Source organism: Salvelinus namaycush, chromosome 14 (assembly GCF_016432855.1).
Source record: "Salvelinus namaycush isolate Seneca chromosome 14, SaNama_1.0, whole genome shotgun sequence".
Classification (NCBI taxonomy): Eukaryota; Metazoa; Chordata; class Actinopteri; order Salmoniformes; family Salmonidae; genus Salvelinus; species Salvelinus namaycush.
Genome location: NC_052320.1, coordinates 9,541,525 through 9,569,090, shown reverse-complemented (window position 1 = coordinate 9,569,090; position 27,566 = coordinate 9,541,525). Strand labels below are relative to the sequence as shown.

At 43.3% G+C, this 27,566-nt stretch overlaps 2 protein-coding genes across 4 annotated transcripts; both read left to right on the top strand.

The window, feature by feature from the left end:
* The first annotated feature begins 3,246 nt into the window (after positions 1–3,246).
* On the top strand, positions 3,247–15,486 carry LOC120058819 (differentially expressed in FDCP 6 homolog). The gene is made up of 10 exons (XM_039007551.1): positions 3,247–3,353; positions 8,521–8,661; positions 8,782–8,967; positions 9,390–9,617; positions 10,725–10,980; positions 11,141–11,439; positions 12,469–12,635; positions 13,249–13,447; positions 13,598–13,688; positions 14,268–15,486. Exons 1-10 carry the CDS (start codon positions 3,258–3,260, stop codon positions 14,462–14,464), a joined length of 1,860 nt encoding a protein of 619 aa, XP_038863479.1. The 5' UTR covers positions 3,247–3,257; the 3' UTR covers positions 14,465–15,486.
* A 1,345-nt stretch (positions 15,487–16,831) lies between these two features.
* Positions 16,832–26,534, top strand: LOC120059104. Of its 3 annotated transcripts, none has more exons than XM_039007915.1 (15): positions 16,832–16,957; positions 17,259–17,364; positions 17,538–17,940; positions 18,166–18,820; positions 19,014–19,138; positions 19,867–19,918; positions 20,072–20,200; positions 20,459–20,596; positions 20,817–20,884; positions 22,838–22,892; positions 23,007–23,086; positions 23,811–23,906; positions 24,044–24,479; positions 24,637–24,842; positions 25,773–26,534. In XM_039007915.1, the coding sequence occupies exons 2-15, from the start codon at positions 17,303–17,305 to the stop codon at positions 25,836–25,838; spliced, it is 2,571 nt and encodes an 856-aa protein (XP_038863843.1). In that variant the 5' UTR covers positions 16,832–16,957; positions 17,259–17,302; the 3' UTR covers positions 25,839–26,534. The 3 variants fall into 3 exon arrangements, with proteins under 3 accessions (XP_038863843.1, XP_038863841.1, XP_038863842.1); XM_039007913.1 differs by having other exon boundaries at positions 20,817–20,965; XM_039007914.1 differs by having other exon boundaries at positions 20,817–20,965; positions 25,211–26,534.
* Positions 26,535–27,566: the final 1,032 nt, after the last annotated feature.

The window sequence follows — 27,566 nt, the reverse complement described above, 5'->3', positions numbered from 1 at the left end:
TTATTCAACAACAACCCCATATAGGCCTATCTCAAAACAAAACCCAGGTAGTGTTCATTAGCCCAAACTGTAGCAAAACATTTTGAACCCCCCCCCCCAAAAAAAAACATCCTGGTAGTCCCTCCATGTTTGAGACAGTTTTCTTCAGTTTTGGTGCCTATTTTTATTTATTTATTACCTTTAACTAGGAAAGTTAATTAAGAACAAATTCTTATTTACAATGAAGGCCTACCAAGAGGCAAAAAGCTTCCTGTGGGGATGGGATAAAAAAAAAAGAAGACACGCATCACAATAAGAGACCGAAGACAACGCAGCATGGCAGGACACAAACATGGCACAAAGTGCAGCATTTGTTAGAAGTTATTAGGGATTTATTTGTTATGTTTTTATTTTCATGGTAGTACAGAATTGGGCAGATCATGATTAATCGTACATTCCAGCATAGTAGGTGGCGACATGCACTTCAAATGATTGTTTGCATACCGCCATGATATCGAAGGAGGAGGAAATGGTGACTTTCTGCTGACTAGAAGCAGCCTTGTTTTGGTTAATTGTGTTGATGAAGAACAGAAGAATCTGTGAATGGAAAATGTAACTGTGGTGGGGATCATACTCCAGACTTCCCCGAGTGCCCTGTTAGGGTGAAGGAGGTCAAGATGTCAAGGATCAGGGCTGCGCAGCGGATCTCCTACGTGGAGGCGGTGAAGAGTCAACGGGGCAAGAGACAACAGTGTTGAAGATATGACAGTGGATGCATTGCAACCAGTTGCTCGTGTTAAATCAATAGAGTGATCTGGATACACTAATTGTGAAGTTGGATTTTGTGGCATTTATAGCCACAGTAATTAATTGTACAGCACGTGTGTTTAATTAGTCGGGTATCATATCTGCAGCCAATAAGTTTTTGGGTCCCCAAGACTGCACGGAAGAAGCACTACAAGGACTATTGTCGCTAGGAAATGTCCCGCTCTCAGTCTTCTGAGCCTGTTGGGAACTGATTAGAATTAGTTTAATGTAACAACAAAAAATATTTTATTTAATTTCTCTTAAGATAGTTTGTATATTATTTTACGTAAATGTTTTATATAAGCATCAACCAGTGGATCTTGCGCTGGGTATACTATACAGAGACGGCCAGTGATGTGGACATCTATGCAGTGATGTCTCCTATAAGGAGCATTGGTGTCAAATCTGATGGCCGAATGGTAAAGAACATCTAGACGCTCGAGAGCACCCACCCTTACCTGCCGATCTATACATTGCGTCTCCGCAATCTAGCATGGTCATCGGAATCTGCTATTGGGTCAGTGTGATTAAAGACACTTCTGTTAAAATGACAGTTAGGTAACGATGGAATGAACAACAAATTCCATACAATTCCATACCTCAAGACATGCATAAAAAAAAAGCAGAAGAGAAAAAATCTATTGAAAAGCATTTTAACTATACAGTAGCTAACTAGCTACGAGGAAGCAATAATCCTAAACGTTTTTTTAGTTTAGAATACAGATAGTTATGCTAGAGGCCCAGTTGCAGAACGCAAGCTCCCGAATAACTTTTTGTTTTGGGTAACATGACAGTTAGTTAAACTAACGTAACATGGTAACTAACAGTTTGGGTTATCACTAGCCTGCCTTTGTAAATCCATTCGTACCTTTATCAATGGCGTTGCTTGCTTTTCCAAAGAACGCGTGGGTGAGGTGTAAAGTTACTACGCCGTGCCCATAACCACTTGATTCAATTGGTTGTTTGCTAACAGTTAGTTAGTTGGTTTAGCGTCAGCTAGATAGCTAACTTTAGCTCTCTGGATTTTCCTAATGCATCTGTCAATACTGTCGTATAATCCATCCATTAGTCTGTATTGAAAGTTTGCAGCGACGTCACCCTCTTCTGGTGGCTGGCTCGGGACATCAAACATTTAATGAGTTCTTGCTAACAGGTAGTTAGTTACCAGCCTAGTGTCAATTTGCTCTGTACACTCACCTATCTCTCGCCAGAGCGCCCCCTGACGTTCAACCTGCCATGTAACTTTGCACATTTGTTTACACTGGAGTGTACAGGCTTTAGGGCAGCGGTGTCAAACTCATTCCATGGAGGGTCTCTGTCTGCAGGTAGTTTTTTTCCTTTCAATTATGACATATACAACCAGGTGAGGAGAGTTATTGGATACCAACTGCCGTTAAACCCCATCGAAGAAGAAGAGTTCCTTACTAATTAGTGACCTTATTTAATCAGTCAAGTACAAGGGTGGAGCTAAACCAGCAGACACTCAGCCCCTCCCCGGGATGTTTGACACGTGCTTTAGGGTGTCATGAACTCCTCTTTGGTTATATTCATAAATCAATGTGTGGCCTGTATAGTATGGGGTCATAAATAATCCAGGGGGATTGTGACTATTTCATTTGCCCATTTACTTCAACAGCAAATATGTGCCAAATGGCAGTGTTGTTCTGGCGTATTTCCAGCGTGTGACTGACATTGTTCTCCTGCAGATACCGAAAAGTGGCACTGGCAAGCTGGGGAACGAGACTTCACATACAGAATGGTCCTCTTTATCTCAGTTGGTAGAGCATAGTGCTTGCAACGCAAGGATAGTAGGTTTGATTCCTGTGACCACACATACGTAAAATGCATGCACACATGACTGTAAGTCGCGTTGGATAAAAGCATCTGCTAAATGATCCCGCAGATGAAGAAGCTGGATGTGTGGGGCTTGGGTTGGTGTGGTTACACGTGGTCTGTGGTTGTGAGGTCGGTTGGACATACTGTCAAATTCTCTAAAACAACGTTGGGGGTCCCAAGCATAAGGTGCACCTGTGTAATGATCATGTTGTTTAATCAGGTTATTGATATGCCACACTGTCAGTTGGATGGATTATCTTGGCAAAGGAGAAATGCTCACTAATAGGGATGTAAACAAATTTGTGCATAAAATTGGAGAGAAATACATTTTTTGTGCGTATGGAAAATGTCTGGGATCTTTTATTTCTGCTCATGAAACATGGAACCAACACTTTACATGTTGCGTTTATATTTTTGTTCACTATATTAAAGGAGTACGTCAGTCTCTGTTATTGGACCCTTACACTACAATACCCCGCCAGCAGGTGGCGCAACTGTTTAGTAGTGCAGTCAGCACAGCAGGGCCCCACAGTCAAAGCACTACTGGGTGTGGGTGGCTCAATAGGCTATCACAGCGTCGGGGCATGTATCGAGAGGAGGGAGGGAGAGAGAGAAAAAGTTATGCTGCTGTAGACATGGACCTACGCTCAGAGCTCCTCAAGTCTATTTGGTATGGTTTCACTGCTCTGGATCTTGAGAAGAGTGGGAAGGTGTCCAAGTCTCAACTCAAGGTGAGCACCTGGATTCATTTTTGCCAAAATTGATGGGATTTTACTAAGGGTTTTGGCCCCATGTTTTAGGGGCACCGTCTTCTAACCAAGGCACCCAGCTCTTTCATTTCCGACCTCATGAGGATCTTTATTGGGGTAGCTGGAGTCATCCAATAATATATAGTAATCTGGGTCAATAAAAATATATTTTTGACATTAGTGAAGATGAGCAGAACTGGTCCTGAATAACTTGATATGTTGTATATGTTTGCTAGATGATATGTGGTAGATTTTCTGCTAATCTTCATCTGATTAGGTGTATTTCCTGGTTGAGCAAACCTTTATGGCACATGCTCTGTGTGTGACAAGTTATTAGCTGATTGTTTTAGTGTTGTAATAGGGCTCGCAGTGGTAACTATATTTTTCCCATGGGGTGCGAGAACAACACTGATGATAGTGAAATAGTGCACAGTAGGGGCAGTGTGTGAGTTGGAGAGTTACGATTTCCTCTGCGTTTCTGTGAATGGAAGGCCTCATCACCAAGTTGTGACCAGGCTGGTCCATGATGTCACCACATGCAGTGCAATTGGTACTGTGGCACTGAGCACGACCAGAGAGGTGGTGAATAGAACTTGTCACCACATCACCACCTGTACTACAGTTCACGTACATCTTCAGTGCTTATTGATATGAACCTGAGTGCCAGTGTGTTGGTGCTAGCATGCCAACTCCCTGTCATGCTGTTTGGCTTGACAATGAACAATGGAGTTGGCCAGAGCACAAACAGACCTCGGACCAGGCTATATTGTTACATGGTGTAGGACCAGTCCCACTCTCCTCCATTGAACTCCATGTTTCAGCCATGTGCTCCTGGCCTGGCTTTCACTATCAGAACCTCGTGACTAGGCTTATCCCTGTCATGCTGGCACTGGCAGACTGGTCTGGAGTATGGGCCAGTCTAGAGACCAGGGAGTCAGGTTCATAGAGGCTGAAGGTCCCCAGGCCACGCAGGTCTTAGTGTTCTTTAAAGTTGAGCATTGTATATTACTAAACTGAACAGAAATAAGAAGAAACTGTATTATGAAACTAATGAAATTGTGGGCAGAAAGACTAATTCAACTCCATGTTTTGTTGAATCACAGGGCTCATTCATCACATGACCTTTTGATATTGCCAATTATTTTTATGACTATTTCATTGGCAAAGTGGGCAAACTTAAACATGAAATGCCAACAACAAACTGTGAGCCAACATATTCATGCGTAAAATATCTAATAATGAAAGAAAGCATTGTAATTTTAAATTCTGTGAAATTAGTGTGAGAAACCATCTCATATTGACAACTTAGTTGGAAAGCTACTGAGGATGATAGCGGGCTGTGTTTGCCACTCCTGTTTGTCATATTTATTATCTGAGTCTGGAGAAAAGTGTTTGTCCTCAGACCTGGAGGGAAGCTAAAGTCATTCCGCTACCCAGGAATGGTAAAGCGCCCTTTACTGGTTCTAACAGCCGATCAATCAACTTGCTTCCGGCTCTTAGCAACTTTTTTGAAAAATAATGAACAGACTTTCAGCATGCTTATGGAAAAGGGCACTCAACATGTACTGCACTGACACAAATTACTTATGATTGGCTAAAATAAATTGATAATAAGAAGATTTTGGGAGCTGTACTGTTAGACTTCAGTGCAGCCTTTGATATTATTGACCATAACTTACTGTTGTTGAGAGAACTTAAGTGTTATTGCTTTACATCTGCTGCCATATCATGGGTTGTGAGCTATCTATCCAATAGAACAGAGGGTTTTCTTTAATGGAAGCTTCTCTAATGTAAAACATGTAAAGAGTGCTGTACCGCAAGGCAGCACTCTAGGGCCTTTTACTGTTAAACAAAGCCTGTGTGTCTATGTACGCTGATGATTTAACATTATACACGTCAGCAACCACAGCTAGTGAAATCATTGTAACCCTAAAACAAAGAGCTGTGGTCAGTTTTGTAATGGGTGGTTAATAATAAACTGGGTCTGAACATCTCTAAAACTAAGAGCATTGTATTTGGTACAAATCATTCCCTAAATTCTAGACCTCAGCTGAATCTGGTAATGAATGATGTGGCTGTTGAGGGGAGAGAACTTCTTGGTGTCAGCTGAGACCGTAAATTGTCATGGTCAAGGAATATTGACTCAATTGTTGTGAAGATGGGGAGAGGTCTGTCTGTGATAAAGAGATGCTCTGCTTTTTTATTTTAAACACCACAGTCGACCAAACAAGTCCTTCAAGCTCTAGTTTTATCGAATCATCTCTATTGCCTGATGATATGGTCATGTGCTGCAAATAAGGACCTAGAAAAGCTGCAGCTGGTGTGGAACAGAGCAACACGTCTTGCCCTTCAATGTTGAAAGAGGGCTAATGTCAACAGTATGCATGTCAGTCTCTCTTGGCTCAAAGTAGAGGAGAGATTGACTGCATTCATTCTTGTTTTTGTGAGAAATATTGTAAATTCAAACTTCCCTGTATAATCAACTTACATATAGCTCTGACAGACATAACCTACCAGTCACAGTCCCCAAATCCAGAATGAATTCAAGGGAACGCACCGTATTATGTAGAGCCATGATCACATGGAACTCCTTCCCATCTCAAATTATTCAAGCAAACAGCAACATTTGCTTTAAAAAAATAAAATAAAAATGAAACACCTCATAACACACCTCTCCCCTGTCTGACCTAAATAACTCACATGTATATGTACCAGTGTACAGTATGTATGCGTGTAACTGTCCAGAGGAACTTTTATGTTTCCATTGTGCTTATTTAAAATGTGTGTAGTTAAATGTTCCGTATTTTGTCATATCTTATGTTCTGTGTGGACCCCAGGAAGAGTAGCTGCTGCTTCAGCAACAGATAATGGGGATCCCAATAAAATCCTTGGTTCAGTTGTGAGAAGAGGGGTGAGTGAGTGAGTGAGTGAGGGAGGACAGGATGTGGTGATGATGTGTCAGAAAATGAAGGCTGAGATCTACACGGGTTTACTGAGTCTCTCTCAAAATAAGATAGATACAGTGGGGCAAAAAAGTATTTAGTCAGCCACCAATTGTGCAAGTTCTCCCACTTAAAAAGATGAGAGAGGCCTGTAATTTTCATCATAGGTACACTTCAACTATGACAGACAAAATGAGAAAAAAAAATCCAGAAAATCACATTGTAGGATTTTTAATGAATTTATTTGCAAATTATGGTGGAAAATAAGTATTTGGTCAATAACAAAAGTTTCTCAATACTTTGTTATATACCCTTTGTTGGCAATGACAGAGGTCAAACGTTTTCTGTAAGTCTTCACAAGGTTTTCACACACTGTTGCTGGTATTTTGGCCCATTCCTCCATGCAGATCTCCTCTAAAGCAGTGATGTTTTGGGGCTGTTGCTGGGCAACACGGACTTTCAACTCCCTCCAAAGATTTTCTATCGGGTTGAGATCTGGAGACTGGCTAGGCCACTCCAGGACCTTGAAATGCTTCTTACGAAACCACTCCTTCGTTGCCCGGGCGGTGTGTTTGGGATCATTGTCATGCTGAAAGACCCAGCCACGTTTCATCTTCAATGCCCTTGCTGATGGAAGGAGGTTTTCACTCAAAATTTCACGATACATGGCCCCATTCATTCTTTCCTTTACACGGATCAGTCGTCCTGGTCCCTTTGCAGAAAAACAGCCCCAAAGCATGATGTTTCCACCCCCATGCTTCACAGTAGGTATGGTGTTCTTTGGATGCAACTCAGAATTCTTTGTCCTCCAAACACGACGAGTTGAGTTTTTACCAAAAAGTTATATTTTGGTTTCATCTGACCATATGACATTCTCCCAATCTTCTTCTGGATCATCCAAATGCTCTCTAGCCAACTTCAGACGGGCCTGGACATGTACTGGCTTAAGCAGGGGGACACGTCTGGCACTGCAGGATTTGAGTCCGTGGCGGCGTAGTGTGTTACTGATGGTAGGCTTTGTTACTTTGGTCCCAGCTCTCTGCAGGTCATTCACTAGGTCCCCCCGTGTGGTTCTGGGATTTTTGCTCACCGTTCTTGTGATCATTTTGACCCCACGGGGTGAGATCTTGCGTGGAGCCCCAGAGCGAGGGAGATTATCAGTGGTCTTGTATGTCTTCCATTTCCTAATAATTGCTCCCACAGTTGATTTCTTCAAACCAAGCTGCTTACCTATTGCAGATTCAGTCTTCCCAGCCTGGTGCAGGTCTACAATTTTGTTTCTGCTGTCCTTTGACAGCTCTTTGGTCTTGGCCATAGTGGAGTTTGGAGTGTGACTGTTTGAGGTTGTGGACAGGTGTCTTTTATACTGATAACAAGTTCAAACAGGTGCCATTAATACAGGTAACGAGTGGAGGACAGAGGAGCCTCTTAAAGAAGAAGTTACAGGTCTGTGAGAGCCAGAAATCTTGCTTGTTTGTAGGTGACCAAATACTTATTTTCCACCATCATTTGAAAATAAATTCATAAAAAATCCTACAATGTGATTTTCTGGATTTTTTTTCTCATTTTGTCTGTCATAGTTGAAGTGTACCTATGATGAAAATTACAGGCCTCTCTCATCTTTTTAAGTGGGAGAACTTGCACAATTGGTGGCTGACTAAATACTTTTTTGCCCCACTGTATCTCTCAACTTCTATTTCAGTAAGGTCCAGTCATTTATTATTGTTTTTCATGAGAGCATCCTTAATCTCTTCAGAAGGTCTAAATAGCAGTTGGACATTGTTGTGTGAAGACAAGAAGCTCTCTTGAAGTAACCCAATAGATATTTGACTGAGTAAATCACTGCCTGGTCAGCAGTTTCACTATATCCTTCGCCTGTATTCTGACGTGATGGGTACATTATACACGTTTCCTCTAAGACTAAAATACTGCAATGATTCAGCTTTTGTGTTTCAGGTCCTTTTTAAACTGTCAAAGTATTTAATGTTTTTTCTGTCTGACAGAGACAAGTCTTAAAAAAATTACTTAAAAAGTAACCATAATCAAGAGCACTCTATCACTCACACACATCCTCAAAACCAAACACAATTTACATTTTAAAACACAAGGTTTATAAACGGATCTTGGCCAGATACTAATATTGACGTCTGTTACGTTCAGTATTTGTTCAAACTCATCCATATCTACCTGTTGTCCATGTGTTTTAGGTTCTGTCCCATAACCTGTGTACGGTTCTGTCCATCCCCCACGACCCAGTGGCTCTGGAAGAACACTTCAGGGATGATGATGATGGACCAGTCTCCAGCCAGGGGTACATGCCTTACCTCAACAAATACATACTGGACAAGGTAATGAAATGCACACAGACACACCCTAGTTTGATCTGTAAACATGGTACTGGCAATAGTTGAGTTTATGTTTTTGTTAATCTCACTCAACGTTGTGTGTATTATGTTTCCTGCACACAGGTAGAAGAGGGCAGTTTTGTCAAGGAACAAGTAGATGAGCTTTGCTGGACTCTCACTGCTAAGAAGAACTACAAGCCGGGGAAGGACAATAAGAACGTGTTGCCAGGGAAAGATGCCTTTAGTCTATGGTGCCTGTTTAACTTTTTGTCAGAGGACAAATACCCTCTGGTTATGGTCCCAGATGAGGTGAGTTAAACTTCACCATCCTGTCCTAGTATTTAGCTGCCAAACCTCTGAAAAAAATAGCAGACTTTTGGTCCACTAGTGTTTCTTTGCCCACTGAATGTGGTGGCTTTATGCGCAGTAAATGTGGGCTTGCATGTCACATAGCTTCTGGTTTCCTGTAGTCTGTTTTTCACAACCGCTGTTGGCAGTGTTGTTATGATAAGCTACAGGCAGCTTTTAGAGCAGGACACAGTGCCTCTGCGTGAGAACCAGCAGTCAAGGTTGTTTCACTAAAAACAAAATGGAGGAGGTTACCTTATCAATCAAAAACAATACATTTCACTGGTGGCAAAACAAGTGAAAGGCAACCATTCTCACCACAATATACATTTCAATGTCTTTTTATATGCCAAATATTTGTGCTCCACACTTTATTTGTTCAGGTGGAATACCTGCTCAAGAAGATGTGTATGGCCATGAGTGTTGAGCTCAACTGTGTGGAGCTGGAGGACTTCATCTCCAAGGATACAGTGCAGCAGAATGGTTTCACTGTCTGGTCCTTCCTGGAGATGATGAACTCTGGGAAGGTAACTAGAGGCATGGACCAGGGAATCACCAGCATGGCCATAGAGGAGGTGTACAGGGAGATAGTTGGTGATGTCCTCAAAGAGGTAGGCTACCTGAAAACAAGAGAGCAGTATGGTCTGTCTATCTCTCAGCCGGTCCCACATCGCTCCCTATCCCTCCCGCTTGGACATAAAATCTCGATGTTAGCATGTCTGAAGGGATATGTACACTCAGTGGCCAGATTATTAGGTACACCACCCCGTTCATGAAAATGGTTCACTCCTACAGACAGTGATTCAAGTGACCGTGGCTTGCTATATAAAGCAGACAGGCATAGAGGCATTCAGTTACTGTTCGATTGAATGTTAGAATGGGCAAAACGAGTGACCTAAGCAACTTTGAGCGTGGTATGATCGTTGGTGCCAGATGCACCGGTTCCAGTATCTCAAAAATGGCCAGCCTCCTGGGCTTTTCACGCACGTCAGTGTCTAGGGTTTACCGAGAATGGTGTAACAAACAAAAACATCCAATCAGCGGCAGTCCTGTGGGCTAAAACATCTCGTTGATGAGAGGTTGAAGGAGAATGGCAAAAATCGGGCAAGCTAACAGGCAAATAACGGCACAGTACAACAGTGGTGAGCAGAACGGTATCTCAGAACGCACAACTCGTCGGTCCTTGTCACAAATGGGCTATTGCAGTTGATAGGTCCCACTCCTATCAGCTGAAAACAAGAAGAAGTGGCTCCAGAGGGCACTCGACCACCAACACTAGACAACTGACGAGTGGAAAAACTTTGCCTACTCCGACAAATCTCAGTTCCTGTTGCGTAATGATGATGGCATAGAGTGGGGATTTGGCATAAGGAGCATGAGTTCATGGCCCTATCCTGCCTGGTGTCGACAGTACAGGCTGGTGGCGGTAGTATAATGGTGTGGGGAATGCTTTCCTGGCACACGTTAGGTCCCTTGATACCAATTGAGCAACATTTTAATTCAGGTTGTTCTGGAGGCAAAGGGGGGTCTAACCTGGTACTAGATGGGTGTACCGAATAAACTGGCAACTGAGTGTATAAGCTGTGTAGTGATGTATCCTCCACCATATTGCTGCCACCACCTTAAAGATTTACAAACATTGGTAAGGGTTAAAGGGGATGTGTCAGTGATATGTTGTTCTATGTCAATAATGTGTGTGTTGACTTTGTCGCCTCCAGGGGTATCTTTGGAAGAAGGGTCAGCTGAGGAGGAATTGGAAGGAGCGCTGGTTCACCCTGAGGCCCGGTACCCTGGCCTACTACACCAGCGAGGACCGCAAGGAGCGCCAGGGAAACATCTCTCTGGACGGGGACTGCTGTGTGGAGGTGCTGCCAGACAGAGATGGGAAGAGGTGTATGTTCTGTCTGAAAACTCTCTCCAAGACCTATGAGATGAGTGCCTCAGACACCAAGCAGAGACAGGAATGGACAGCAGGTCTGTGGGACATGTTCTTCTACTCAGTGATCCCTCCCACTAATAATGCATTCACTCCCAATAGACTTCAGGCTCCTCTAAGAGTGAATATATAATGTGAACCCTGTGTGGAAGTACTATTGTACAACTTGTTACAGCCTATCCCCCTCCCTCCCCACAGCCATTCAGACAGCCATCCGTCTACTCACTGAAGGGAAGACCTCTCTCCACAAGGACCTGAAGCTGAAGAGGAGGGAGCAGAGGGAGCAGCGGGAGAGGAGGCGGCTGGCCAAAGAGGAGGAGCTTCAACGTTTTCGGGCCCTCCAGGAGGAGAAAGAGCGTAAGCTGGCCGAGCTGGAGCTCCTGAAGGAGGCACAGAGGCAGGCCCAGGCTCTCCTGGAGCAGGACGAGATGAGGAGGCGTCAGCAGCATGATGAGATGCAGCAGGCCCTGGAGGTGCAGCTCCGCGAGGCAGAGGAGGTGAAGACTGGGAGGGGAGAGGGAGACGGTGGAAAAGAAGCGATAACAAAGGGAGGGAGGTGGTGAGGACAGAGAGGGAAGGAGGGGAGGGAGGCGTGAGGACAGAGAGGGAGGGAGGCGGTGAGGACAGGGAGGGAGGGAGAGGAGGGAGGTGGTGAGGACAGAGGGAGGGAGGACAGAGAGGGAAGGAGGGGAGGGAGGCGGTGAGGACAGAGACGGAGGGAGAGGAGGGAGGCGGTGAGGACAGAGGGAGGGAGAGGAGGGAGGCGGTGAGGACAGAGAGGGAGGGAGGCGGTGAGGACAGAGAGGGAGGGAGAGGAGGGAGGCGGTGAGGACAGAGAGGGAGGGAGAGGAGGGAGGCGGTGAGGACAGAGAGGGAGGGAGAGGATGGAGGCGGTGAGGACAGAGAGGGAGGGATGGAGGCGGTGAGGACAGAGAGGGAGGTAGAGGAGGGAGGGAGGCGGTGAGGACAGAGAGGGAGTGAGAGGAGGGAGGGAGGCGGTGAGGACAGAGAGGGAGTGAGAGGAGGGAGGGAGGGAGGTGGTGAAGAAAGAGAAGGAGGCGGTGAGGGAAGAGAAGAGGGAGGCGGTGAGGACAGGGAGGGAGAGGAGGGAGGCGGTGAGGACGGAGAGGAGAGAGGCGGTGAGGACAGCTAGTGACAGGAAAGGGGGAGAGGGTGAAGGGAAGAAAGGAGTGTGGTTATAGCACCATAAAGGTTCCAATGAGAAACTTATGAGCATGGTTCTTTTATATAACCTTGAAACAAGTTCTATATAGCACCAAAAAGGGATCCGCTATAGTTATGATCCAAGATCTAACTGCCTTTTTTGGCAGTGTATAGAACCTTCTGTTTTGAGTGTGTGCTTACCTGTGTCAAGGAGGAGGAGGGTGGCGGTTGTGTTGTGTACTGTGGAGGATGGTTGGTTCAGATTTGGAGTGGGTGACAGGGTGTATAGTAACACTGTTTATGCCGATCACGATGCGCTGGGCTAGGTGTCTAGATCTTCTATGCTGTGTGTGTCTCTCCAGTCGCGGGCCAGCATGCAGGCAGAGATGATTCTGAAGGAGGAGGAGGCGGAGCGGCAGAGGAAGAGGATCAAGGAGCTGGAGGGGTTGCAGACGAGTCTGGAGGAGGCCTTGCACCAGGAGATCAAGGCCAGACAGGACGAAGAGGTCTTTAGATATGCACAGACTGGGTAGGGTGCTGCATGCGCACACACACAGTATTCTTCTTCAAACATATTCACTTCCATAGACAGGCTCAGGTAGGGCTAGCAGTTGGCATGTGAAAACGCATCCACTTAGCATGTATAAGCTGCATGTGTTTTTAATGAACACAGCATACCACAGGGAGACAGATGGTGGTGAGAAGCTGATCAGTGTTGAAGGGTGGGCTGTTGCGTTAGTGAGGTTCCTGAGGAAGTCGAGTTTTTAGCAGAGGAAGTTGTCTAGCTACGATATGTTGGATATGTTGACAGGGTGTGCATGGGCTCTATCTCAATCTTACACGCAAAAAAATAAATGATCTGACGTGTCCTTCGATTAATTTCCTTTCTGGCTGTGAGCAGTGCATATAACACCAAGCGTTTAAGTTCCCTGCTTGTCAAAGCTCACAAAGAATCTCAGACATGGCAAAGATATCATAAAGAATATAGGCTTGTCCATGCTTGCAATAACTTTGCTTTAAATGCAGTGATACCGAATTCTTTCTAAATCTCCAGCAAATCATGCTATATTTACTGACTACTGTATGCCCTGTGCATTTTAACTTGCCATCTTTCTAAAAAACCTTGAATCTGTATTGCCCAGTTTGCTGTCTGAGGAGGAGGAGAAGATGAAGGCCCTGATGGCCCTCCAGGATGAGCAGGAGGAGTACATCCGGAAGACCCAGAGAGAGAAGCAGGAGCTGCGGCAAGAGATGGAGAACAAGACCCGGGCTCTGGAGGAGGCCCAGCGGCAGCTGGAGGAGGTCAGGGCCAACCGACACCGGGTTGACCAGGACGTTGTGGTGAGTAGCCTACCGTTATCAACACACTGACTACTTCCCTTCACAACAACACTGGATATTTAGATTGGGCTTAATTATCCAGTAGAGCCTTATACATATCTGTAGTGTGAATTTGTTCCATATGTTTCAATCTCCCTTGTGTCCTGATAGGCTGCCCAAAGGAAGCTTCGCCAGGCCAGCACCAATGTCAAACACTGGAATGTTCAGATGAACCGGCTGATGCGTCCAGTCGGACCAGGAGGTATGTCACGCACATTGAAATGTTGCCATTTTGTCAAGTGTTCAGCATCGTGTGATCTAATGAGGTCACTTGAGTGGGCACACATTTCCTTGTAGTTTGACATTTAACTATGCACAAAGAGCAGGTAGCGAATAAGACATGCGATGTGCAGACCTACTGTACAGTAGTAGGTGTATGCTAAAGGTCGTGAGAAATGTCACTCTTTCTCTGTGAGGTTGCAACTAGGTTTTGACAACCTCATTTTAGTGTACTTCTTTCTTTAAGCATAGCGTTGATAAGACGTACTAGTGCATTTCTGTGTTATTCATCATATTTTCTACTGTAAACCCGGGGCTCTAGCATCCCTCTTGTCTTTGACACAGTAGCTTCAAACCTAAGGTACACTGATGATTTACCTGCCAACAACCACTGTTCTCGTTCATAACAAGATGACTATGTCAGATTCACCAATCATCACTTATGAATAATTTACCAAGATATACTTTGTTACAATGTGGTCTTGTCCACCAAAAAACAGTACAGGAGGCTAAATGTTTGTGTTTTTCTGTTTCCTGTTCTTGCTGGAATGGTTCCATTCAGAGAAGAGATCTTCTGGAGGCTCGTTCTCCAGTTTCCAGATGCCGTCTCAGAGAGATCCCGGCCTGCGTCTGAGACAGCGGTCAGAGGAGCAGGATGATGAGAGCAAGGAGAACGTGGACAGCAGTGGTGCAGGGTTAGGCTGTGAAGGAGAGAGACGTCTCTCACAGACCTCTAACGGAGGCATGGACATCCCCTGAGAGGATATGGTTCTTCTCCTCTAGAAGGGAAAACTGTGTTACCAACTGTGTTTTGTTTGTGGATTTTGTAATGGAAAAGGTGGAAAGACTTTGAGCGAGTATGAATTCATCTTTTAGGTGGTGTCAATGTGAACGTTCTGTCTAGTTGACGGAAAAGCATGGATGGGATCGTCAAGATACATGACATTAGTCATTTAAATATTCTTCTCCCACCAAGTTGGTAGTAAACAATTAGATGCATCATTGGTAGTAAATGTATTATATCAATAGTATTCCATCACAGCATCTCACGGTATGTTGATAGCAAGTCTCCATGTTTTAATGAAGAACAGAATAACCACAAGTGTTTGTTTTGTTGTTGAGAATTTCTTCTCAAAGATCACAAGATGAAGATTTCTTTCCTCTCACAAAATGAATTCTGTAAATATATTTACTAAATGAGTCTAGTTTTTTCTCTTCTCTCCCTCTTTGCAATGTCAGACAGACATGCAGACAGAAATGCGGACAGACAGGTGGACAGACAGACAGACAGTGGTATTAATAAAACATGGATAGTACTCTCTACCAAATGGGTACACTATGAAAACAGAGAAGAGTGATTTGCAGAGTGGAAATGAATGCAAACAGCTTCTGTGGTCTCTTTATTTCCTGTTTCCGGAGTCAGTTTAAACTTTACCCACATGTAGAAATGTAAGCTCTGGGGCCAGGTGCTTACCCTGTGTGTGTGTGTAAACTATGTAGACGTTGCATTTTCCCAATCCTTATATCTTCCCAGTGTTTGTGTATTGTGTGACGAAATTAAGAACTAATTCAAGGTATTATCCTGCTATATTTTTTTATACTATAATAATTTAATGGATGTGAAAATATGTATCAAAAAAAGTGTTTGAGAGACACCTTCTGACCAAAAAGGACAATTACAGGAGAGATTTATTGCAAATACCACTATACAATAATACAGTGGGAATGACATGATTGACACCCTTGATAAAGATGAGCAATAATGACTGTATAAAATAAATTATTCAAATACTGAGCTATATTATATGCTCAATTTAAAAAAAAAATATTTTATACAATTACAATTGCTCAGAAAAAGAGATTTTGTTTAACAATTTATTTAAAAATCTCAGAGGTAGGCATTAAAGACATGCTAAGACATGCTAACGGTAATGGTGAAAGGTTAGCATGTCTTGGGGGTATGATCTTTGGCCCTCTGTAACTTTCTCACTCGTCATTATTCCCGATCAATTCAGGATTATTCGTAATCATGGTAGCATCCACATTAATGTTGAAATGTTTAAAAACATATATTCTTATTTAGAATAAAATGTACCTCAACATGACCCAATATATTATTTACCATAAATTTCTATTAGGCACAAAAAATAAAATAAACACAACCTGAACGAACTGCAAGTGCATCCAACAAGTTTGTAGAGTCATTGCATTATAGGAATATGGGACCAAATACTAAACTTTTGAGTACTTTATTTACCGAAAAGAAATATAAACGCAACATGCAATAATTTCAAAGATTTTACTTATGTTACAGTTTATATAAGGAAATAAATCAATTGAAATAAATTAATTAATTAGGCATTAATCTATGGATTTCACATGACTGGGCAGGGGTGGAGCCATAGTTGGGCCTGGGAGGGCGTAGGCCTAGCCACTTGGGAGCCAGGCCCACCCACTGGGGAGCCAGGCCCACCCACTGGGGAGCCAGGCCCAGCCACTGGGGAGCCAGGCCCACCCACTGGGGAGCCAGGCCCAGCCACTGGGGAGCCAGGCCCAGCCACTGGGGAGCCAGGACCACCCACTGGGGAGCCAGGCCCAGCCATTCAGAATGAGTTTTCCCCCACAAAAAGGCTTTATTACAGCACCCCCTTCCCTGTCTGATGATCCCGCAGGATGTGGAGGTCCTGGGCTGGCGTGCTTACACGTGCACGGTCTGTGGCATTGTGCTGTGTGACAAAACTGCACATTTTAGAGTGGCCTTTTATTGTCCCCAGCACAAGGTGCACCTGTGTAATGATCATGCTGTTTAATCAGCTTATTGATATACTACACCTGTCAGCTTGATATATTATCTTGGCTAAGGAGACATGCTCATTAACAGGGATGTAAACACATTTGTGCACAAAATTTGAGAAAAAAACAAGTTTTTTGTGCCTATGGAACGTTTCTGCAATAGATCACGTGGTGAAGCTTCATGCGTCGTTTCCATGGAGTTGTTTTTACACGCTTGTTGTTGATTGGTCAAAGGAAATGTGGCCGCAGAATAAACATTCACAGCGATTGGCTTATGGTGTTTGTTGTTTAACCAATGAAAATACGTGCTTTTTACAAACTGACGCATGTCAAGGAAGTTTTGAGGGTTTTTTGGGGGGTGAAAACAGCAAAGTCTGGGATATTCTTAATATTTTCTTCGAAATTTACAGAATACATTTTTGGAAGCAAGCAAACAGTTCACTATTTTGAAGTTTGCATGTGAGTAAAGTAAGATTTGATATACTGTATTGTCATATCATGAATCAAGTAACGTTAGCAAGCTAGCAGTACCGTTTAAATTGTTCAACGTTTTGTGGTGTTTTTTAAGGAATTAGCTAGAAGATTGCAATGTGTTCTTTGCTGTATTCAAGTGAAATTAAGTTAACTAGCTACAGCAAAGCAATTGAGCACTGCGTCAATGTTGTTGCTGTTTTTGTCTCTAAAAGGCGTACCTATCTATGCGCTCTTGCCAACTGTGTTAGCCAGCATGCTGAATGATGTTTACAAACATTTGGTTCAGGTTAGTTATTTACAGAACATTGTTGAACCCCTGACTGAGCCAACATGGATTCCTCTCCAGTACTGCGTCAGCAATGTCAGAACACAATCCTGAACGACCATTCAAGGTAGGCCTACAGAGTATGAACACAACTTGTCTATTGTGTTTTATTTAAGTGGTTGCGTCTCCCTAATGATTCATGGCCGCTGTCTATAGCTGAACCTGAATTTAAAAACAACACTGTGGATACACTGCCTGAAACGTATGTCTACACTCTCTACATTGACTGTCCCTCTCCAGTCTCAACAGAATGACAGCAGACACAAAGCCAGGCTCTAAACACCTCTCTGTACCCCACCCTTCTAAACACCTCTCTGTACCCCACCCTTCTAAACACCTCTCTGTACCCCACCCTTCTAAACACCTCTCTGTACCCCACCCTTCTAAACACCTCTCTGTACCCCACCCTTCTAAACACCTCTCTGTACCCCACCCTTCCAAACACCCCTCTGTACCCCATGGCCATCCTTCCAAACTGGGGCCTGAGAACAAGGACCCAGCAGCAGCCTCAGACAACTGTCCTAAACTCACTATAAAACCGCTGGGCATCAGCAGGCTGCCAGTGCTGGCCAAGTCCCTGCCCCTTAAGACTCCCTCTGACTTCACGCTGTCACACAAGAGATGGGAGGACAACTCTCTAGCGGTAAGGAGCATCTTTTCCTCAATCGACTGCATCACTAGGGGCTGGTTTCCAGGACCCATATTAAGCTTATTCCTGTACTAAAAAGCAGACTATTAAACAGTGCTTCTTAGTCCAGGATTAGGATTAATCTCAGTCTGGGAAACCTGCCCTGAATATACGTCTCCAAAGCACTACTTGTCAGTGCTAAATAATAATTAGTTTATGTGTATCTCTGTTTTCCTTTAGGGTAAAGCCAAGAGGATGAAACCAAGCACCAAGCCTGTGCCTTTCAACTTCTCTAATCACAAGGCAAACCGAATGGGGGCACAGAACCAGAGGGGACCGCTGGCTGCTACTGAAAGGGCTGGTGCTCAACCAACCCAACCTAAAAGTACTTTTAGCACTGCTGCCCATCTAAAAACAAGACCCACAACAACCACTGCCAAACTGCCCAGTAGCATCCCAGCAACTCATAACAAGGCCCAATCAAAGTCAACAGTAGAGCTTGCTGTTCAACTCCCAACACTACACTTGGCAGCTAGAAAAGCAGGCCCAGGGCCTGGCGGTATCTTGTCACAGCAAAATAGAGAGTCGGGGAAGCCTCATCAGACCCAGGCTCCCAGTGCTGCCACCTCCATGTCTTTGTCTCAACATCCAAAAGGAAAGGCCCAGTCTTATTCAGATAATCTATTGCACGTACCTGGATTGGGACAACTTTCCAGACCTCCCAGTTCATTTGCTCTTGGCTCAGGTCTTTCGTCCAGTGCTTTCTCATTTAGTAGTGCCTCCACTGCCTCAGCCCAGCCCACTGCCCTCACTACGGAAGCCTGTGGGGGCCATTTTGACATGCTCAGCCTGAAAGATCCTTCCATGCCTGGGCAGTTACCAAGTAGTAGCACTGGTGAGAAGGGGTTTTATTACCGATGGTGTGGTAACAGTAAAGAACTCCAACATCCTCAGCTTCTCTCTCTAGTAATATTAGGCATAGTAGCCTACTATAGTCTCTCTCCCCAATCTTTCTCTGCTTAGGCTCTTCATTTCATATTTCTTCTTTTTGAAATTGAAAATGTGTTCCATTGTACTGTGTGTTCCAGGGAGTGTGGAGGCTACCTTCCACTCTGACCCCTCTGCCCTACGTAGTATCCTCCAGAATGAGGGAATCAGTGCAGCCAGGGTCTTTATGTCCAGCCGTCCCTCTACACAAGCCTATAACAACATGGTGAGTTGTCTTGTGGAATGAGGTACAGGGATTTTGGGTCGGTTGTAGTGAGTTGGTATTTGTTTGTTTTCAAATAAAATAAAATTGCGTTAATCACATACGCTGAATACAACAGGTAGACCTTACAGTGAAATGCTTACTTACGAGCCCCTGACTGACAGTGCAGTTTCAAAAAATACAGATAAGAATATGAGATAAAAGTAACAAGTAATTAAAGAGGTGCAGTAAAAAATACGATATATACAGGGGGGGGTGCCGGTTAGTTAGGCAGTATGTACATGTAGGTAGAGTTAAAGTGACGATGCATAGATGACAACAGAGAGTGGTGGTGGGGGGGGTGAATAGTCTGGGTAGCCATTTGACTAGATGTTCAGGAGTCTTGTGGCTTGGGGGTAGAAGCTGTTTAGAAACCTCTTGGACCTAGACTTGGCGCTCTGGTACCGCTTGCCGTGTGGTAGCAGAGAGAAGAGTATGACTAGGGTGGCTGGAGTCTTTGACAATTTTCAGGTTCTTCCTCTGACACTGCCTGGTATAGAGGTCCTGGATGACAGGAAGCTTGGCTCCAGTGATGTACTGGGCTGTTCGCACTACCCTCTGTAATAATGCCATAGCAATGTTTGAGGTTGCCTGTTGCAATTGGTACTGATGAACTGTCTGAGTTTGTGTCCATCAGTTTGCCTATTAACTATTTGCCTATTAACTAACTCGAGGTGTTCTTTTCTTCGCAGCCCCAGAGAGTGTCCATCATGAAGAATGGTCCGAAGACAGCGCTCTCTGCTGGTCAGTGTATTTTTTTAATTTATTTTTTCTCTTGTGAATTTGCGTTCCTTCATGTTGTGTACATTTTACAGGTGGACATGTTTAATGTACTGTAGCATCTTATAAAAATACAATTTTCTGTTTGGTATACTTTATGTTCTTGTGTTGAATTAGGTCCTGTCAGGAATGTAAAGTTGTCTCCGGCCCTGGGCAAAATCCTGCAAACTGACGGGGTCAGCTACCCTCTGGAGCTGGAGAGGGTATCTGTCATGAAGAGTCACCAGACGACAGCAGCTTCTGCAGGTCCGTGGTAGTACTACTGGACACATCCCAGATGGATTTGTATAACTTTCCTACTGCTGCAAATAAATGGTCTATGTGCTACTGATATAATGTTAACGTTTAGGGCTATTAGAGGGTGGAAATGTTATATGTAGCACCTTTAAAAAACATAATGAGTTTGATTAGCCAGCCTATTCAAACCCCTACTCCGGCTCAATCTAGGGAAGCTGGGATAGGCTAGCAAGTCTGTAACCTTGTATGTGCATGTATTGTTTATAGGTCCGGTAAGGTCTGTTCAGTTCTCCCCTGAGCCTTCATCCCTCAACAGTATCCTGCAGGATGAAGGGGTCAGCTACTCTCTCCAGCCCCAGAGAGTGTCTGTCATGAAGAGTCACCAGAAGACGGCAACCTCTGCAGGTCAGTGGTAGTACTAGTGGACACATCCTATCTTTGGGCAAGTAAAAAAAAAAAAACATTTAAGAAACAAAACTTAGAAATCCCAGCAATAGATTAGTACTGCTTCATTAATCATAATGCAAAAATAAAATGAATTTTTAAAGAAGCTTTATAGCTTCAAAAAGCAAATAAGAAAAAACACGGTCAAACTATTAAGTCAGTAACCTTGTTTGTGTTCCAGGTCCAGTACGGAGTGTTCAGTTCTTCCCAGATGCTGCAGCCCTCGGCAGCATCCTGCAGAATGAAGAGGTGAAGGCTGGGAGACCCCTGGAAGCCACACCCCAGCGCGCCTCTGCCTGTCCATCTGGCAGGGGCACCTCCATCTACACTGTCAGTCACCGTTTGATCGATTTGATTTATTAATAACAAAAACACATATAAAGCTGCTCCAGCCAGGGCGGAAACAACATTATACATTTCAATTAAGATTTTAAAGCTGCAATATGTGATTTTTTTGGGGGACAACCTGACCAAATCTACATAGAAATGTTAGTTATAGATAATGTCATTCTCAATGAAAGCAAGTCTAATAAGCGGTAGATCAGTTATATATGCACCTTTGCTATGCTTCCCATTCTTAAATTTCGTTTTTGCGTCGTTTGCTTTTGGTTTTGTACACCAGCTTCAAACAGCGGGGTTTTGAATGGTCCTGGAAAAGTAATGGTGTTTTCAAGTCCTGGAAAAGTTTTGGAAAGTTATAAAATCCGTGAAGTCATCGAAATTAAATGTGTTTTAATGTAATTTATTTAACAATTTTTCAATATTTTAACCATCAAATAAAAATCAACATATCAGCCAAGCTTGGAATGACACTTCAGAGCGTCTGTGTTTGCGCGCATCACATGTGTGGGAGACGAGTGGGCGGTTGCTTAAGGAGAGAGCGCCAGTCGGACATTGCAGCAGCAGGTAGGCCTAGCCTATAAAATATGGTAGAGAACAGGCTAACTAGGTAGGAAGACAATTCAAAACACATCTTGTACCCTCTGGTTAACTGTTAAGCTATAAATGTTTTCGTCATCTCGTCAATGTCCCAAAAAACTTTCCAAACAACACTCGCGAATAAGGCCATGCGAAGTTGATTTACTTTTTTTGAACGATTCATGATTAATTTTAAATTATAATCGTTTCATCAAAAATAAACTAAGCTATTATATTAGTTGGGTATTCGGTTCAATCGCGTTGAATCGAATTATGTGAATCTAAATAATAATTTGTGAATCGTCAAACGAAATTATAGATGTAGCCTGTTTTTTGGATTATGTGGATTCAAAACTTGTTTTTTAGATACTTCCAGGTGGTTTGGGCATCCAATGTATGGGGCATTGTAACTCCATATATTCCAGTCAGCCTGCAAAGGAAACACTTCTAAGGTAGTTTAGATAAATATGACTGAAGAAAATGTGTGGGATTGCTTCAGTTGAATTAGAATATTTGCAGCCTACCATAGCCATCTGATATTTTAATATATTAAGTGTGAATTATTTAAAGGCAAAGCGTATTTGCTTGTAATGTTTTACATTGAGGGTGGTCAACCATCCTCCAGTGCCCTTCTAACAAACCACATTTTAGAAATGAGCTGCTCAACCGACCTTGATAAACTGTCTCTGACCTGTTTGAGCAGGGCTTGTTCAAAAGCCTGCACACCCACTAGCTTTCCAGACCCGATGAGGGTTGACCACGTGTTTTATACAGTTGCCTAACAGGTATTCTACTTTGTGGGAGTTTAAGTGCCTTGCTCAAAGATGGGAGATGGTTCATGGGATCAGAGAGCAGCCTCCCAGTGTTGGTACCACACTATTCTTACTCTTTTTATACGTACTGTTACATAAAGGTTTCATTGTTGGTCATGGAAATTTGGTTAGAAGTAATTGAGAAGTCATGAAATTCCATCTATGAATGAGTGCATGAACCCTGACAGCTGAAAATACTTATGGAAAATATATTTCACAGATGGTACAATGTTGTTGTTTTTTGCAAAAGAACAGCTTGTTTTGTCACAAACTGAAATTTAAGCAAACTATTAGAATTTTAGCAACCAGGAAATAGCAGAGCATTTTTCTGCATATTACACCTTGTAAAAATCATTACCATCCTACTTCCTCATGTGCCTACTTGTTATGTCACCTTAGTGCTGCATGAAACAAGCAGCCACCCTCTACGGGTGAGTGACACAAGATTCACTGTGGTGCTTTACCTTTCCAGGCACAGCGAGTACCTATCACAAAGTGGCACACTGAAGCACCTGGAGAACCTATGGGTACGTTGGTCATATTCTACCTTTTTCTATTGCCAAATCTCAACCAGAAATTCTCCTGTTTGTCCCTCTCCTCTTTTGTCTGCCTTATGTCTATCTGTCTGTCCCTCTCCTCAGTGACATCAGTCAGCCTGACCCCAGCCTTAAAGTGGACACCCCAGCGGGGCCCTGACACAAGGCATCAGCCCATGTCCATGGTCAGTATGTTACAGTACACCCCTGACTCTTATGTCCATGGTTAAACTGTCAACACTAAAGTGATAACATTCAGTATTTGTTGCCCAATCAATCAAATGTATTTATAAAGCCCGTTTTACATCAACAGATGTCACAAAGTGCTTACTCAGAAACCTAGCCTAAAACTCCAAACAGCAAGCATTGCAGATGTAGAAGCGTGGTGGCTTGGAAAAACACCCTAGAAAGGCTGGAACATAGAGAGGAACTAGGCTTTGAGGGGTGGCCGGGTGGAGACTAGATTGAACATCTTGAAGAACAAACGTTCATAGATGACCAGCAGGATCAAATAATAATCACAGTGGTTGTAGAGGGTGCAACCGGTCAGCATCTCAGGAGTAAATGTCAGTTGGTTTTTCATAGCCGAGCATTCAGAGGTCAAGACAGCAGGTGCTGTAGAGAGATCAAGAGAGGGTCTAAAACAGCAGGTCCGGGACAGGTAGCACATCCGGTGAACAGGTCAGGGTTCCATAGCCACAGGCAGAACAGTTGAAACTGGAGCAGCAGCACAACCAGGTGGACTGGGGACAGTCAGGAGTCATCAGGCCAGGTAGTCCTGAGGCATAGTCCTGGAGCTCAGGTCCTCCGGGAGGGGAGGGAGAGAATTAGAGGGAGCATACTTAAATTCACATCCCTGTTATTGCCAGCACCATGGATGCTCTAACTCACTGAGCCATCTTCTTTCAGAGGAGGCTCCTGTCTGCCCATTGGACCCCCTACGCAGGCTCTCCCAGACTCAGGGGCCTCCAGGGCCACAGCGGAGATCTGGAGACATGCAAGGAGGTGAGGAGGGGGGGCTAACAGGTGGCATTTACTTGCCACGATTGATGGATTTACATACAAACAGTGCATTCAACTAAAGTAAGTCGCTCTGATTACGTGTCTGATAAATGACTAACATGTACATGTCTGTGTGGCAGGAGGTTGTCCAGACATTGTTTAAGGAGACTGAAGAGGAAGAACGGACAGACGGTGTGGTGTTGGATCAAGACCCTGCTGAGACGCGAGCAGACCAACAGCTGGCGAAGGAGGAGAAGCAAAGTAACACAGGAGGACGACTCCAGACTTTCTTCCAAGCCCCACACAGAGAATCAGTCATTTTCTTCTCAACTGGCAAGAAGCTGCACAGAGCAGCTCCAGCACACGAACAGGAGAGTCCTGTGGCCGGATCTCTGGAGCGAGGTGCGCCCATGGAGCATTGTGCTGCAGCAGGACAGGAGGCGATGCACCTCCTCCCTCTGCATCCAGAGTTAGACAGAGCCTCTGCACCAGAGATCCCTGAAGTCACAGCTGCAGCCACAGATCTGACCAGGTTGACCAAACTCTCAGCTTTTGTCCCCCTGAGCCAGCCCAGAGGTAGGACTCAAAGTCAGTGTATGTACTAGCTGATTGTGCTTCTTGCTCTTTGGAGTCTAGTCTGGGTTACTGTAAAGCAGTTTTCGACAACTGATGTCGCAGAAAGGGCTTTATAAATGAATCTGTTTAATTGATCGATAACCGTGTATTGTTGCAGATAGTATTATGTTCCCAAAGAGCGGTGCTCTGAGTTCTGCTACAGCCTTGCTCCGCCGGCGCCTCCCCTCTCTGAAGGAGCTACGTCTGGATGCGGAGGTGGCCACCTACACCTCCTCCCCATTCCTACCTCCCTCGTCATCTTGGCCCCTGCAGACCCGCTGTGGAAACCCTGTAGCAGCAGCCCTGCATCTCCAGGACTACACTGTGAGTTGGGTATCATCATTTAGTTTACATACAGTTGTGGCCAAATATATTGGCACCCTTGCACTTTTCTGAAATCATTCCATATTTCTTCTAAAATAAGTTAAAATTGAAAAAGCCTTTGGTCCCCACACTTAGTTATTGGATTTTCAACATTGCAGAACAATTTTATTTTTGTAAACTTAAGTTTACAATTTTTATTTAGAAAATTAGGACATGGCATGGACAGAATTATTTGCAGATAAACTCTTCTTGTATCCATCAATGAGCTTGCTGCACCTTTCTACTGGCAATTTGGCCCACTCTTCAGCAGCAAACCACTCTAATTATTCAATGTTTGAGAGGTGCCCTCCACCAACTGCTGTTTTCAGCTCTCACTGTAGGTTATGGATGTGATTGGGATCTGTACTCTTCGCTGGCCACTCCAGAACAGTCCAGCATCTCGTCTTGAACCATTTCAAGGTGCTTTTTGATGTAGCAAGACAACGACAAAAAAAAACACAAGAACCATCACCTTCAATGGAGACCCAGTTTTTGGACACTGGGTCGAACATCAATCTGCTGATTTCATGATGTCTTGCACACGTTGAAGGCCCCCAGTACCAGAGGCAGCAAAGCAACCATGTTTAATTGTAGGGAGGGTGTTATTTTTTTTTCTTCTTCAATTTCAGTTATTTAAGAAAAGTACAATGGTGCCAATACATTTGGCCGCAACTGTATTAGTCCTATAGGCATTTATCTATAGCCTCATTCCTCCAGCAGCCGATTTGATAAACAAGACTTGGTAGGATAACATCGTGAGACCATCCAATCTATAGATGAGGATTCATGTTCATTGTGGATTAATCAGAGGAGCATCATTGATCATGTTGTGATAGTTGAAAGTATTTAATACTCTTTTCCTGTTCTTCCCGTTCATTCCTCCCCTTTTAGTTTTTTCAGCCAATTATCTTGGACCCCTCATCTACTTCCTACTCCTCTCCTCTCTGGGAGAGATGATGACTGTTTCACTGTTATTTTTTTTTAGTCTGGTCTAGTTTACTGATAAGAAGAGACCCGTAATGGATTGTTAAGCTACGTCTTTAAGGAATGTGTATGTTTGTTTTCCGAACCCTGTTATAGCAAGATTTGCTGTCACACTTACAAAATATCTATTATTGCTCAAAGTAGCTACTTTTCCAAAACGTAACATACCCATGTTTAATAATGTATGAAGTTAGAAACATTTTTACCACATTGGCATGCACTGGCTATATAATGCTAATAATAATTGTTATTTCTGACAGTATTACAGTATGCAAAATATCCAAGAATGAGACATTTTTACATTTTGATTGGAATCAGAAACTAAGTGAATGAATTGGTGTCCAGAAATCAAATGTTGGTGGGTACCAATGATTGGGTACCAATGATTGAAATCTATGATTTCAGAGTAGGCTACTGAACCCATTGGGAATTGTTAACTTGATCAATGTTGCAATAAAATTTATATATTACATCTTTCAAAAATACGAAAGTAAAATTTTCTTTGACACTTTTTAGAAAAACATATACACCGTATGTGTATTATGTTTGCTTTTTTTCATGGTGTTTGTGTGTGTGTGTGTGTATGTATAGTGACCTAGTTCAACACTAACCAAATGAGGCCCAAATCAGATTTGCTCATTTGTTTATAATAAATGTATATGAACTTTCTTTCCTGACGTGTAAGACAATTATTTCTGTTATGTGATGCATGTTTTGTGAGTTTTATTATGACATGATAGTGAAGCCCATTGGAAACGGCCACTTAGCCATGTACTGTAGTAGAGTTGTTTAGGTTCTGATGGACACTGTCAACTACAGTAGTCTGATTACTCTATTTGAGACTGTACAACAACCTAATCTCACTGAGACAGCAAGTGTCTCTTTATTTTTTAACCAGGCAAATCAACATTCCTATTACAGTACCAGAGGTGAACGCCCTGGCCTGGCCTTCTGAAGTGCAGCGGCACGTTTCAGGGGGTCAGTTTGAGCGAGGCTTGGTGCCGACTTGCCTTGTTCCCATAATGAATAGTATTTGGGATGCGAGATGATTTGTAGGTAATTGACTCTGCATAGTCCGACTGCAATGTTATGTCATCAGAATAGTATTTCTGCTGTAACTTACACCATTGCCTACCGTACTGCATAGAGATCCTATTCAGTTATATGTAATTATATGGGCTACTGTACCTCTTGGAAGGTCTCATGTTTTCCTTCATGTGTCCTCTGGACTCTTGCCTCACAACATAATACTGGAAGAGACAAATGTATTTGAATACTGTCTTACATTCTTTGAATTTCCAGTTGTACATGCAACTTAAATTAGTTAGAAAATGCTGTGTAAGTATAAAATACTGTATTTTTAAATTACAGTAAAGTATATATGTGACATGTAAGGATAACACTGTATTATGAAGCCAAGATCAATAATATAGTGATAGAAAAAAACTTTGGAATACTTTAAATGAAATTATGGACAGAAAGACAAATTCAATTCTCAAAACCTTTTGATGTTGCTAATTATTTTAATGATTACTTCAGTGATGAAGTGGGGAAATTAAGGCAGGAAATGCCAAAAATGAAGTCATTGAGTCATCGTATTCATGCATTAAAAAACAAATAATTAAAGAATAGCATTTGTATGTAAAAAAAAAAAAAAAAATCTAAAGTTAGTGTAGGAGAGGTGGAAAAATTGTTATTGAT